At 39.6% G+C, this 13,796-nt stretch overlaps 1 protein-coding gene across 1 annotated transcript in view; it reads right to left on the bottom strand.

Moving 5' to 3' along the window:
• The window catches only part of SPEF2 (sperm flagellar 2), a 369,265-nt gene that overhangs the window by 287,301 nt on the left and 68,168 nt on the right, over nt 1–13,796 (bottom strand). Inside the window, exons 6-7 of the mRNA XM_042782582.1 lie at nt 12,178–12,364; nt 4,463–4,651 (exon numbers count right to left, since the gene is read on the bottom strand). Of these exons, the coding sequence (XP_042638516.1) occupies nt 4,463–4,651; nt 12,178–12,364 (376 nt within the window). The remainder of the gene's footprint in view (nt 1–4,462; nt 4,652–12,177; nt 12,365–13,796) is intronic.

Below are 13,796 nucleotides of genomic sequence, written 5' to 3'. Positions count from 1 at the left end.
TATGACAATTGAGCTTGATGTCCCCTGTGACTATGGTCCCAAGCCCGCAGGTTCAATTACTCGGTCCCTCTGGGTAGCTGGCTGTGACCAAGCAATGACTACAACCTTGCCCCTTGTCAGCTCTACTATACACCTGGGAATTCTGATCATTCACATAAACTTATATCACCATTTTCTGCCAACCCTATATATGTTCTTGAATACACTCCCCATTTCATAGACACACCTAATCGTTTAGCCTGTCCACCCATCTATCCATCCACATACCCATGTTTACTTTCACTGACAATGCAGTACTGTATGTGCAAAAGGGTTCATATTTGTTGTCTATACCTCCCATGTACCTCTCTATGTCTTTCTCATCCTCAGTGGTGCCATATTGATCACTCCCATTTGGTACATTGCCCTTCTTTTCACCCAAATCAATACTTATCTCAATATATGGTAGATTGGATCTTATGCATTTAAAAATAGGTTCTGAGCTCACAGGCTGCAAATGGTCAGGGTCAGGGGATCACAGAGAAACAGCAAATCTGGCACCAGATCTCAAGCAGACCTGGCTCCTTACCCCTCTCAGGAAGCTCAACCTTGAGGCAGCTGCTTGTCTTTTAGTAGGAGAGGTCTCAGATACTGTTTTTTACTTAGAAAATATTTTGGCAATTCCCTGATTGTAGTGGTTTGCCAATATCACACAACTGCCAACAAATGTTTCCTAGTTTAAACACCACCAACAACAACCTGTGCTGTTACCACCTTAAAAAGTTGACAAAATTCATTTGTACAAAGATCTATTTATACAGAAAGTAAAGAGATACTTAAACAATTTGTCATCACTTCCCATTTGGTTTACACTAGTATTTTCTTTAGGAAAGTTTCTACACACAATGTGTGAAGGTCAGACTTAGCTCAGCCAAGCTGAGAGTAAAGTAGTGCTCAGTTCCTAGGGTTCAAATAGTCAATATGTTTAATTTCAAAAGCTATGCCAGCTCCTTGAGAAATTCCATCATGCAATCACATGCTCCAGAAACATGACTTTCCTCCTGTAACTCATTTCAGTGAGTGTGAAAGAGAAGTAAATTTGGACTTTGGAGGAGCTGGAGTCAAATCAAAACCCCAGCTTGTGCAAAACATTCAAGTACTTTCTGTGAGACACTGGGTGAGTTATTTAGCCTCCTGGATTCTCCATTTCTTCAATTTAAAGTAGGGATATTGATAGTACTTGAAGTCCTCAGAAAAAGTAGCCAAATATCTTGTCAGAGCAAGGATTTCTGCATTATGATAAAACTCATAAATGACTAGCTACATGCCGATGGATGGCTGTGGAAGGTTCTTTTGTCATTTGTTTGTTTTGTTTTTGTCATTTAATTTATTTTAGCTTTCTTGGCAAAGAAGTTGGGTTGAGTTACCTCTAAAGTCAATTCTGTATGTTCTCTAGGTTCAGGAATTACACCAGAATGTGTTATTGTATTGTTTTGCAAGCTCTGTTCTAGGTGAAGAAAGAATGCAGTTTAAGTACAAAGCTTTATAGCGCATTCCCTAAAGTGTGAAGAGTCCAGAGGGAGGAGGAATCAAAGGCAGTAGGAATCATCAGATGAGAATTTATGGAGAGAATGACACTAAAATGGGGCCTGCAGCTGATTCACTCCAGGGTGCTTGTGAAATTGGTGGAATCGTCAGGACATGATGGACTCTAAGCCTCAAAGGCAATAACAAAGTTTCCCCATCAGTAATGGAATAGCTTTCAAATTTGGGTTACTGCTTTGTCTCCTTCCCTTCCTCTCTCTCATCCTTCTCCCCTTCCTTCCTTTCCAGGTACCTAGTCTTCTTTTTCCTTCTTTCTATCTCTACCCCACACCCTGACTGCTCAAAGGACCCCTATTTCCTGGCTTGTTAGAGCAAAGTGGGTTGCAGTCTAAAAAGAGAAAGAAAAAAAAAAAATGATAAAGGAAGTATGTGGGAGGTAATAAATCTCAGTGGTTATGAGCTGGGACTCTGGAGTTGTGTAGAGCTGGCTTTGCTTGCTGTACACCACTGACAAGCTGTGTTACCTCTAGTCCTCTAAGCTTCATTTCCTGATGTGTAAATATAAATAAAGATAGTGGCTATCTCAAATGGCTGTTGTGAGGATTACATGATATATGCAGGCTAACAACCCCCATTTCTATTATAATCAAATATCATTCAGTAAGATTTTACTTGCATTTGACATTAACGATAATTGTTTGATAATTTCCACATTCTGTGGGATCTCCTTTCTTTGGAATGGGTACAAATATGGATCTGTTTCAGTCATTTGGCCAGGTATCTGTCTTCCAAATCTCTTGGCATAACCAAGTGAGTGCCTCCAGCAAGACATCTGTTTGTTGAAACATCTCAATGGGTATTCCATCAATTCCTGGAAACTTGTTCTCCGGCAATTCCTTCAGTACAGCTTCAACTTCTTCCTTTAATACTATGGTTCTTGATCACATGCCACCTCTTGAAATGGATGAACATAGACCAGGTCTTTTTTGTACAGTGACTTTGTATTCCTTCCATCTTCTTTTGATGCTTCCTGCATTATTCAATATTTTGCCCATTGAATCTTTCCATATTGCAACTTGAGGCTTAATTTTTTTTTTCCTCAGTTCTTTCAGCTTGAGAAATGCTGAGCCTGTTCTCTCTTTTTGGTTTTCTAACTCCAGGTCTTTGCACATTTCATTACAGTAATTGGCTTTGTCTGCTCAAGCTGCTCTTTGAAATTTTCTGTTTAGCGCTTTTATCTTGTCATTTCTTCCATTTGTTTGAGCTACTCTCCACTCAAGGGCAAGTTTCAGAATCTCTTCTGACATCCATTTTGGTCTTTTCTTCTTTTCTTGTCTTTTTAATGACCTCTTGCTTTCTTCATTGATGATGCTCTTGATGTAATCCCACAATTCTTCTGGTTTTTGGTCATTGGTATTCAATGTATCAAATCTATCCTTTAGATGGTCTCTAAATTCAGGAGGGATTTATTCAAGGTCAGAGTTTGGATCCTGTGAACTTGTTTTAATTGTCTTCAACTTCAAGTTGAACTTGCATATGAGCAGTTGATGGTCTGTTCCACAATCAGCTCCTGGCCTTATTTTGGCTGAAGATATTGAACTTTTCCATCGTCTCTTGCCACAGATATAGTCAATCTGATTTCTGTGTACTCCATTTGGTGAAGTCCATGTGTATAGCCATGTATATAGTGTGTGTATGTATAAAGATTTAAAGGAAAATAGCAGATCATTAAATAATTCAAAGATTGGATATTTTGATTTTTAGAGCTATTGCAGTATCTATACCCAATGCAACTATAGTCACAAAGAGCATTCCCAGCACCCCCAATGTTGGCTTCCATATATTATGCTCAACTACAATGCACCAGCCACTCCTCAGAAGGAAGATGGGGCAATCTACTTCTGTAGTGATAATGCCTAGGAAACCCAATGAGGGGTCGCTATGAGTCAGGTCCAACTTGACGGCACATAACAACAACAACAACAAAAACAACAGTGCACCAGAGCACCTTGGAAAAATGGCCTATTCTAGTTCTGAGAAAGAAAAAGTGCAATGTGGGCCTGAGAACCTTTTTTTTTTTTCTTGAAAAGCAAGGGAGTGTTACTTAAGGACTAATGGTGTTGTTGAAGGAGGCAGCTTAAAAGTGTTCTCAATGGACTTAGAATATTCACCTCCATTCATTAAGACCTATCTTCATAAACTTAGTGGATTTCAAAGAACAAGAAGGTCTTTTGGCAGCTAGACAATAAGAGCAATGACTCAACAACAACAAAAAAAATCTATTTTGACAGCAATACTTACACCTGAGGAACATAGAGTTGCATGATTTAAAATATTTAAATTTAAGGAAAAAATGTGAATATATCCAGCAAAATTAACAATGAAGTATAAGACACAGACTGTTATTAATATACAAGAACTAAAGGAGCTCTGGTAGCATAGTGGCTAAGGCACTTGACTGCTAACCAGAAGGCTGGTGGTTCACACCCACCAGCCACTCCTCAGAAGGAAGATGGGGCAATCTACTTCCATAGTTATACTGCCTCAAAAACCCAAGGAGGGGTCGTTATGAGTCGGGTCTGACTTGATGACACATAACAACAACAAGGGAATATTGTTCCCATGAGACGTCCCAGAGGATAGTCTGGATATAAGCTTCAGATAATCAAAATGCTTAGAGAGACATGGACATAAGGACTGATGATGGACATCAAATACTTAGATGTAGAACCAAGACTAAAGAAAGAGGTTATAGTATGTAATGGTTATTTACTCTCTCAGTGTAGTTGCACAAGGGTAAAAATGGGAAGAGAATGAGGAACTTATATAAATAACTGTTATTAGCTGATTGACAACAAAATATGGCTTTGTTTACCATGACTTGGTAGAAAAGATCAAAGGTAACCTTAGAAAGATTTTTAAGGGAGATACTGTTTACCGCTTCTCGATCAAGAGCATCCTGGAAATCTTTGAGTCGTCTTTCCTCATATTGTTTTTCTCTGAAAATTCTGTTTTGCCACAAAACCTCCTTTTCATGCCGAACATGCATGAGCTGCACAGCAATCCTGCGCTCCTGCTGGGACTGCCTCATCAGTCGATTAATCAGCTGCTCCTCCCGGTAAGCCTCCTGAAACACCATTGAAAGGGCCAATTATTTGTCAAGTCAGTGTCCAACTTCACCGTTGGTCTACAAAGTCTATGCATGAATAATCTTAAAAGGCATAATAACATTCATCTAAAATAAATTCTGCCATTTGATTTAAATTTGAACATGGTAGAAACCTAATTATAAAATGAAAATCTCCAACAGTAGGTTTTATAACTTGGGGTCTAGAAACATTATGGTCTTACAATTCACAATTAATTTAAATAAACTAATAATTCCTTTAAAATCTAATCTGAAAACAAAATTATTGATTACTTTCAAGGTTTTATAAACAAGGAATACAATTCTCAGTTTATAATGTCTTAAGAAATTGGAAATTGTGGTACATACACTCTAACATAACTGTTGTTGTTAGGCTCCAGTTGTTGCTTCTGCCTTATAGTGACCGTAGGTACATAAGAATGAAACACTGCTAGGTCTGTGCCATGCTCACAATTGTTGCTATGTTGGAGCCCATTGCTGAGCCACTGTGTCATTCTATGTTTTTGCCGACCCTTTACTTTATCAAGCATGATGTCCTTCTCCAAGGACAAGTCCCTCCTTTCCTGATAACACATCCAAGAACATAAGATGAAGTCTCTCCGTCCTTTCTTCTAAGGGGAATTCTGGCTATACTTCTTCCAAGATAGATTTGTTTGTTCTTCTAAGTCCAAGGTATATTCAATATTCTTTGCCAACATCATAATTTAAATGTGTCAAATCTTCTTGTCTTCCCTATTCATTGTCCAGCTTTTGCAAGCATATTAGGTGACTGGAAATACCATAGCTTAGGTCAAGTATACCTTAGTCCTCAAAGTAACAAAACTGCTTTACTAATATAAATACTGTTTATAAAATATATGCAGACATTTTCTTTCTAGAGATGGCGGGTCTGATCACATTCCTGTGTGGGGAAAAGGTAAAAACTGATAGGATGGGAAGGCTGAAAAAGAGGATAAAGGGAAATGACCTATTGTTTATTTTACAAAATCTAAGTGATGATAATCTGGAAGAGAATTTAGATGTTTTTGGCTATACTGACATACTCCAAGTACTTGAAGGGGGACCAATAAATTAACAGTTGGAAAAATATTAAACTGGGAATCAGAGGACCTGGCTGCTGCAGCCCCAGTTCTACCAGTCTGTGTGATGGTGGGCAGGTAACTTGGGTTTTTCAGGGTCTCCTTCTTGGTAGGTAAAATGAGGGGGTTAGAGGAAAGATGATCTCCAAGGCCCTTGTAAGCTCTCTCACTCTGCATGAACAGAGACATCATGTGGAAGGAGGAGGTAATTATAGTATTCAGTGAGGAAGACTTAGAAGAATACCTAACCACTGGAACTTCCTATTTAACACTCAGTAATTCAGTAATTTAGGAAAAAAATCTGGCTTCAACAATAAGTGTTTCCAATTATATCTCCCACTATGAAATTACAGAAGAAATACTGTATGTTTGACAAAACCAAGGCACTAATAACAATAATAAGGAGCTCTGGCGATACTGTGGTTAAGGCATTGGGCTGTTAAGCAAAAGGTCAGTGGTTCGAATCCACCAACTATTCTGTGGAAGAAAGATAAGACTCTGCTTCCATAAAGATTTACAGCCTTGGAAACCCTATGGAGGTTATGATGAGTTGGAATCAACTCAATGGCAGTTTTTTTTTTTTTTTTTAATTATGGTAAATACCAAAACCAGTCCCTGGAGAAGGATGTCATGCTTGGTAGGGTGGAGGGTCCACGAAAGAGGGGGAGGCCTTCAAGGAGATGGATTGATACGGTGGCTGCGATGATGGGCTCAAGTATAGCAGGGATTGTGGGGCTGGCGCGGGATCGGGCAGTGTTTCGTTCTGCTGTGTGTGGGGTCGCTATGAGTCGGAAACAAGTCGACGGCACTCAACAACAACAACCACAACCAGAACTGGGAAATAATGTAAAAATGGAGATTAAAGAAAAGCTAAACTGAAAATAAAAAGGAAATTGTTTCTGTTAATGTTGTTGTTAGGTTGTTAATGTTGTTGTTGTTAATGTTGTTGTTAGGTCTCCTGTGGTAGCCTCATGATCCCTGCTATACCTGAGCCCATTGTTGTAGCCACTGTGTCAATCCGTCTTATCGAGAGCCTTCCCCTTTTTTGTTGACCCTCCACTTTACCAAGCATGACATCCTTCTGCAGGGAATGGTTCCTTCTGACAATATGACCAAAATAGGTAAGACAAAGAAGTTTGGCTATTCTTGCTTCCAAAGAGCATTCCGGCTGTGCTTCTTTCAGGACAGATTTGTTAGTTCTTTTAGCAGTCCATAGTACTCTTGGTATTCTTCACCAACACCACAACTGAAAAACATCAATTCTTCTTTGTTCTTCCTTATTTAACGTCCAGCTCTCACATGCATATGAGGCGATTGAAAATACCATGACTTGGGTTAGGTGCACCTTAGTTTTTAAGCAGACATCTTTGTTCTTCAACACTTGAAAAATGTCTTTTTGCAGCAGATTTGCCCAATGAAATACATCGTCTGATGTCTTGACTGCTGCTTCCATTGGTGTTGATTATAGAACCAAGTAATGTGAAGTCTTTGACAATTTCAATCTTTTCTCCATTTATAGTCATGCTGTTTATTGGTCCAGTTGTGAGGATTTTTGTTTTCTTTATATTGAAGTATAATCCATACTGCAGACTATGGTCTTCAGTCTTCATCAGTAAGGGCTTGAAGTCATCCTCACTTTCAGCAAGTGAAGTTGTGTCATCTGCATATCACAGGTTGTTAATGAGTCTTCCTCCAATCCTGATGCCATATTCCTCTTCATATTATCCAGCTTCTCTGATTGTTTGCTCAGCATACAAATTGAGTAAGTATGGTGAAAGTACATGACCCTTATTTCTGTTAAAAAGAAGCATTATATGAAAATAAGTAGAATCAAGTTCTCTACCCTGGCATATAGGTTGCCCATGTGACTTGAATACACCAATGGGACATCAACAAAAAAAATACACTTAGGGTCTTTTTTTATTAAGCTTGGGACTGCTGCTGCCACCACACACATTACCCTAGCCTGCCTGTTGGAATATGAGAGGCCACGGAGAGAAGGCATCAGTTTTCCCAGTTGGCCCTGATGAAGCCATCATAAACCAACCAGTCCCAGTAACCCCACCAGCTGACCAAAGATGTATGAGTGAGTCCATCTGAGACAAACAGAATAGCATGGTTGAACCCAGCCCAAACTGGCAACCAAGTTTTGGGGTGTTTTTTCACACCAAAACCCATTGCTATTGAGTCGGATCCAACTCATAGTGACCCCTCCTTGGGTTTCTGAGGCAGTATCACTACAGAAGTAGATTGCCCAACTTTCCTTCCAAGGAGTGGCTGGTGGGTTCTGGTTAGCAGTCAAATGCCTTAGGCACTACACCACCTCACACAGCAATAGATAAATGGTACATAATGCACTGTCCTAGTCATCTCTTTTTAGAAAAATATAACCTTGCTTTGTTTTTCATGTGGATGCTAGGAGATTTGGCTGTGTTATATGGCAAAACAATTTACTTGTCAAGATGACTTCTGGTTATTCTGACCCTTATGAAGAAGTTGGATTGATTACGTAGTGTTTGATTACTGTCTGGCTAACAACACATTATGAATAAAAAGGAAATTAAAAAAGGATATTAACAGTAAAATTGTTGAGTCGATGCAATGTATATGGAGCTTTAGTATGAATAATGGGTGTAAGTTCCTTAGGACCAGATCCAAAAGTTGAGTGGAAAAATATTTGTTGTCCCATTTATAAGTATTCCATGTTTCAGAAATAACTTGTTTCCCAAAATTTCATTGGATTGTGGGTCATATTTTCTCATAGAAACAAAGCTATAAGTGGCAGTGAGGTCCTCAGAGCAGCCTACAGATATCTGTTATGTCAGCATGTAAATGAAATAATCTGTATTTCCAATGAATAAAATGGAAATAATAAGGAATTCATAGTTTTCTTTTAATTATACTTAAGCATATTTGAGGAGGTCTTACTTAGATACAGAATTCAGAATACCCTCAATATGACCGCCAGGCTTTCTGCCTCTCTCTTGAGTTGGTGCTGAAAGTTTATGCTGGGCCATCATGAAAGCTTAATTTTCCTAAGATGCTAGAGCAGCTTCCATCACAGGACAGGGAACAGAGGAAAGTTCAAGTGTTATTCATTTAAGAAGGGAAAGGAGTCTAGTGTTAAAACGCTAGCTCCCTTTTCTAAAGGACAGAAAAGGTGAACTGCAAGAGCTAGCTAAGATGCTAGCCAAATGACCATGGAACCAGTTGGGAGCCAAGGTTCCAGCCTGAATATTGTCACTTAAATTTCTATAACATACTTCAAAACTCAGTCAATCCAACACTGAACTCATTTACTTCCCTGCAGACCTGGTCCTCTCTGAGTATTTCCCCATCTCAATTGATGATTCTAAGTCTGGCTTCATTAGGGCCATACTGAATTCCTTCTTTTCTATTACTCCTCGTATCTAATTCTTCAAGAAGCACACTATTTTGTCTCCCCTATATGTCTGAAAACCACCCCTTTACTCCATTCTATACCTACTGACACCATCTATACTTTGGCAACACCAGCCCCTTCCTACAATGTCTTCCCCATCACCTCTCTCCAAACTCACCCTCCAAAAAGTCAAAATAATCTTTTTAAATATAAATCTTACCAATTCATTCATGTTATTGCATTTCTTTATGAATCACTAGGGAATTCAGCAACTTGAGCACGGTTTTCTGGCTCTCTTCATAGTCCCAAATAAAATAAGGGTGTATCAATGGCAGAGGCAAACTACAACTTGGGAGCTAGGGAAAACATTCTGAACCATTTCAAATAGATGCAGTGCAAGGGAGCCCAGAGGAAATCATCCAGGGTTAACATACTTACCTTCTTGAAAGACAAATAGTACTTGTGGGAATCAAATGAAATCCTAGCCTTGAAAAATACAATTTTCTGTTTGTGGAAGAGAAGAACAGATGGGAAAACAGGCCATGGTGCATATGGGCATTTCCTATTACACTACTCTGGAGCAGTGGCACTGTGTCAAGTGCACAAGGAGGCAGGGAACACAACATAAATGCAGAAGAGACACTGGGAGTGGTAGCCTCTTCAATAAGCTCCCAAGGCACTGAACCTTCTCATATGATATTCTGTCCTCTGGAAACACACTGACCTTTCCACTATGCATTTCTCCCCTGAAAACTACTCCATCTCACCTTACCATACCTTCAATTAGCTAATCCTTGAAACTTGCTCCTCCTCAGGTCTGTGCTACCATACTGCAGAGGACTTTGCCAAACCAAGCTGGGGGAGGGCACTTCCAGCCTGTACATTATCCTATTCCACTTCATAGCACTTTCACCTCTAATGTCCTGACTTGTTTGTAGATTTCCCAATAAACAGCAAGCTCTATGAGAGCAAGTCCCTAGTCTTTCATTTTTCTCCCATCCCTGAGCCTAGCACAAGCAATTAAAGCATAGAAAAGGCTCAGTAAATATGTGTTCAATAGAAGAGAGGACAAGTGACTCTCAAACTGTAGCTGTATCAGAATCACTGAGAGGTCCTGTTAACACAGATGGCTGTGTCCCAACCCAAAGTGTCTGGTTCAGTAGGTCTGAGGTGGGTCCAATAATTTGGATTCCTGAAAGTGTCCAGGCAACACTTGGTCTTTCCTCTCATCTAGAGCAAAGCAGAATGAAGAAAATCAAAGACTTGTGGAAACAATTAGTCCAGGGGACTAGTGGACCATGTGAACCTCAGCCTACAGGACCCAGAGACCAAGAACTAGATGATGCCTGGCTACCACTGTCAACCACTCAGAAAGGGCTCAAAACAGGAGATCCTGGATAGAATGGGAGAAAAATGTTAAACAAAGCTCAAAGTCATTAAAAAAAAAAAAAAAAAGACCAGGTTAACTGGTCTGATTCAAAAACCAAAAACCAAAAACCAAACCCACTGCCATCGAGTTGGATCCAACTCACAGTGACCGCTCCTTGGGTTTCCAAGGCAGTATCACTATGAAAGTAGATTGCCAACTTTCCTCCTGAGGGTGGTGTGTTTGAACCACCAACCTTCTGCTTAGTAATCAAATGCCTTAGGCACTATGCCACTAAAGCACCCACCGGTCTGATGTTGTTGTTATTGTTGTTGTTATGTGCTGTCGAGTCGGCCCCGACTCATAGCGACCCCTCCTTGGGTTTCCGAGGCAGTATCACTACGGAAGTAGGATTGCCCAACCTTCCTTCCGAGGAGTGGCTGGTGGGTTTGAACCGCCAGCCTTCTGGTTAGCAGGCAAGTGTCTTAGCCACTATGCTATAGAGACTGGTAAACTCCATGAGACTATGGTCCCCAGTCACCATTCAGGCCTGGGACTGAACTCACTCCCAAGGCTTCCAGCCAGACAATGGACAGGCCTATAAAGTGAACATTTACACTGGGTAGGTATACTCCTTAGAACAATCAATCATGGGAGATCACAAGGGTAGCATTTGCACAGGGTGATAGTTCAGAGGGCAGGAATGCATTGGACAGGACACAGGGAAAAGGTAACCACAGGGAGGAAGTGGGAAGAGAGCTGTTAACATCATAGGTATTGCAATCAATGTCATGAAACAAAATGTGTCTGAACTGTTGAATAGGAAATGAATTTGCTGTGTAAACTTTTACCCAAATTACAATTAAAAAAAAAAAAAGAAAAAATATTGTTCAGGTGATGCTGATGTTGTTGGTCCAGGGACCACAATTTTAAAACCACTGGAGAGGATCAATGAATGAAGTAAGAGTATGAACAACTTTTCTATGTTGTTTTCATAAAAAGTTCCTTTTTTCCCTAGAAAAATAATAATAGATACACATTATTATTATATATTTTAGATTCTTCAGTAAATATTTTATATAGGTATTTTTTTTCTGAATATATTTCCTGTTACAATGTAAGGATATGCAATTGAGATTTAATTCAGAATGTCAGAAATGAATATTAAAAATGTGAGTCTGTATATATATATGTGTGTGTGTGTGTGTGGGTGGGTGTGTGGGTGTGTGGATGTGTGTCACAGCAAAAAGATATGTAATGATTTACAACCTTGGAAACATTATGGGCTGTTCTATTCTGTCCTATAGGGTCCCTATAACTTGGACTCAACTCGATGGCAATGGGTTTGGTTTTGTTCTATGTATATGTGTGTGCATATGTATGTACATACAAGGAGCTCTAGTAGTGCAGTGGTTAAAACATTCAGCTGCTAACCAAAAGGTTGGCAGTTTGAACCCACCAGCCACTCTGTGGGAGAAAGATGAGGGGAAGTCTGCTTTCACAAAGATTTAAACTCTTGGAAACCCTAAGCGGCAGTTCTACCATGTCCTATAGAGTCTTTATGTGTTGGAATCCACTCGATAGCAGTGAATTTTTGGTTTTGGCTGGCATATGTATCCAAGACTATATTTCATAAAATTCTCAGCACTGTCATTTAACCAACATCTAAATATCTTACCTCTTGTGCTTCATGGGCTATTAACTGGTCCATTAACAATCTCCGCCGTCGTTTCTCCCTTTGCTCTCGTGCAAGAGCATCTTCTTCTAGGCGTTTCTGAATTTTTTTAATGTAGTCATCATCTGAGTAAGTGTTTAACAAGTCAGTAGTCATCTGGCCTGCTGTATCTAAAGAAGTCTTGGATGCACTAAGAACAATAATCTTTATGTTAGATTAAAAAAAAATTACATGGTAATAAGCCACTACTTGTGACTATGGAAGAAGACATGAGGAGAAAGCTCCTTTGAGTGCTCTGCTAATTAATACAAGCATTAAAGCAAATATTAGATCTTTAATGTGACACTCATAGTTTAGCAATAGGTTCCATTTGCTTCACCACATGTCTGGCCTCTCTTCTCTGTGAAGTCCTCAGCATAACCTTTCCTGAGCTAGTGCCTTCTTGTTCCTCACTTGTCATGATCTTTACTCAATCTGGAAATTCTTTCCTTTGACCTGTCTTTTCCTTGCCATCCCCTCATCATTCCTAGCCCTCTTTCTCCTCTGGAACTCTTGCCTACCTGTTTTTGAGATAACAGTATGCACACTTTTGAACACCCAAGTATCAGGTAAGGCACATCTCTGAAAGAGCTAATGCCAAGATGCTAGAGATTACTCCTCTTGGTGGTTCTATCTTCTACTACTCCACTCACCTGTGAAAATTCAAGTTACTTTACAAGGCCCCAGATCAATTTTTACTGCTTAGGGCAGCGAGAACTCTTATGGGAAGCTCAACAGTTAAATGACTCTTGGTAATCATGCCACTCTTGCAGCCACAGGTCTCACCTGGCCTCTCACCAAAGTCCTGGAGACCTAAGTGAGAAGCCTTACCTAAAGGTTCTGGTTCTTTATCATGTCCAGATTTCTAAAAGATCAGGAGAAGTCTGCTAGTGTTCCCACCAGAAAGCAAACACATTCAATGAAGTGAGAAAAATAGTGGCTTAGTACAGAATTTAGGAGCTCTGGTAGTATAGTGCCTGAGGCATTAGACTGCTAACCAGAAGGCTGGTGGTTCAAACCCACCAGCCACTCCTTGGAAGAAAGGTTGGGCAATCTACTTCCATAGTGATACTGCCTCAGAAACCCAAGGAAGGATTGCTATGAGTTGGATCTGACTCGATGGCTGTTGTTGTTTTTTTTTTTTTTTTTTTTTTTTTGGTTTAGTACAGAATTTATACATTCATGTAAATTTATCATTAGAAGATACATTATGGGGATGAAATAATCATCAATTCTCATGTGCATACCTCTTTAAAATGTGAAAGGAATTCAACAACAAAATACCAGAATGTTATAAATTAGTTGCCAAGAAATAAAAATTTTTAATATTATGAATAATTGCTTTTAATGTTATGCATAATAAATGTATTTGATTTAGGCTATAAGTACAGAAGGTGCTCTGGTTGCACAGTGGTTATGGCATTCGACTGCTAACCAAAATGTCAGTGTTCCGAAACCACCAGGAGCTCCATGGGAGAAATATGAGGCAGTCTGCTCTGTAAAGATTTACAGCCTTGGAAAACCCATAGGACAGTTCTACTCTTCAGTTCTGATTCAGAATCAACTTGATGGCAGTTTTTTTT

The sequence above is a fragment of the Orycteropus afer genome, unplaced genomic scaffold, assembly GCF_000298275.1.
Source record: "Orycteropus afer afer isolate SDZICR_OR568_19922 unplaced genomic scaffold, OryAfe1.0 scaffold00378, whole genome shotgun sequence".
Lineage (NCBI taxonomy): Eukaryota > Metazoa > Chordata > Mammalia > Tubulidentata > Orycteropodidae > Orycteropus > Orycteropus afer.
This window is presented reverse-complemented; position numbering and strand designations above follow the sequence as displayed.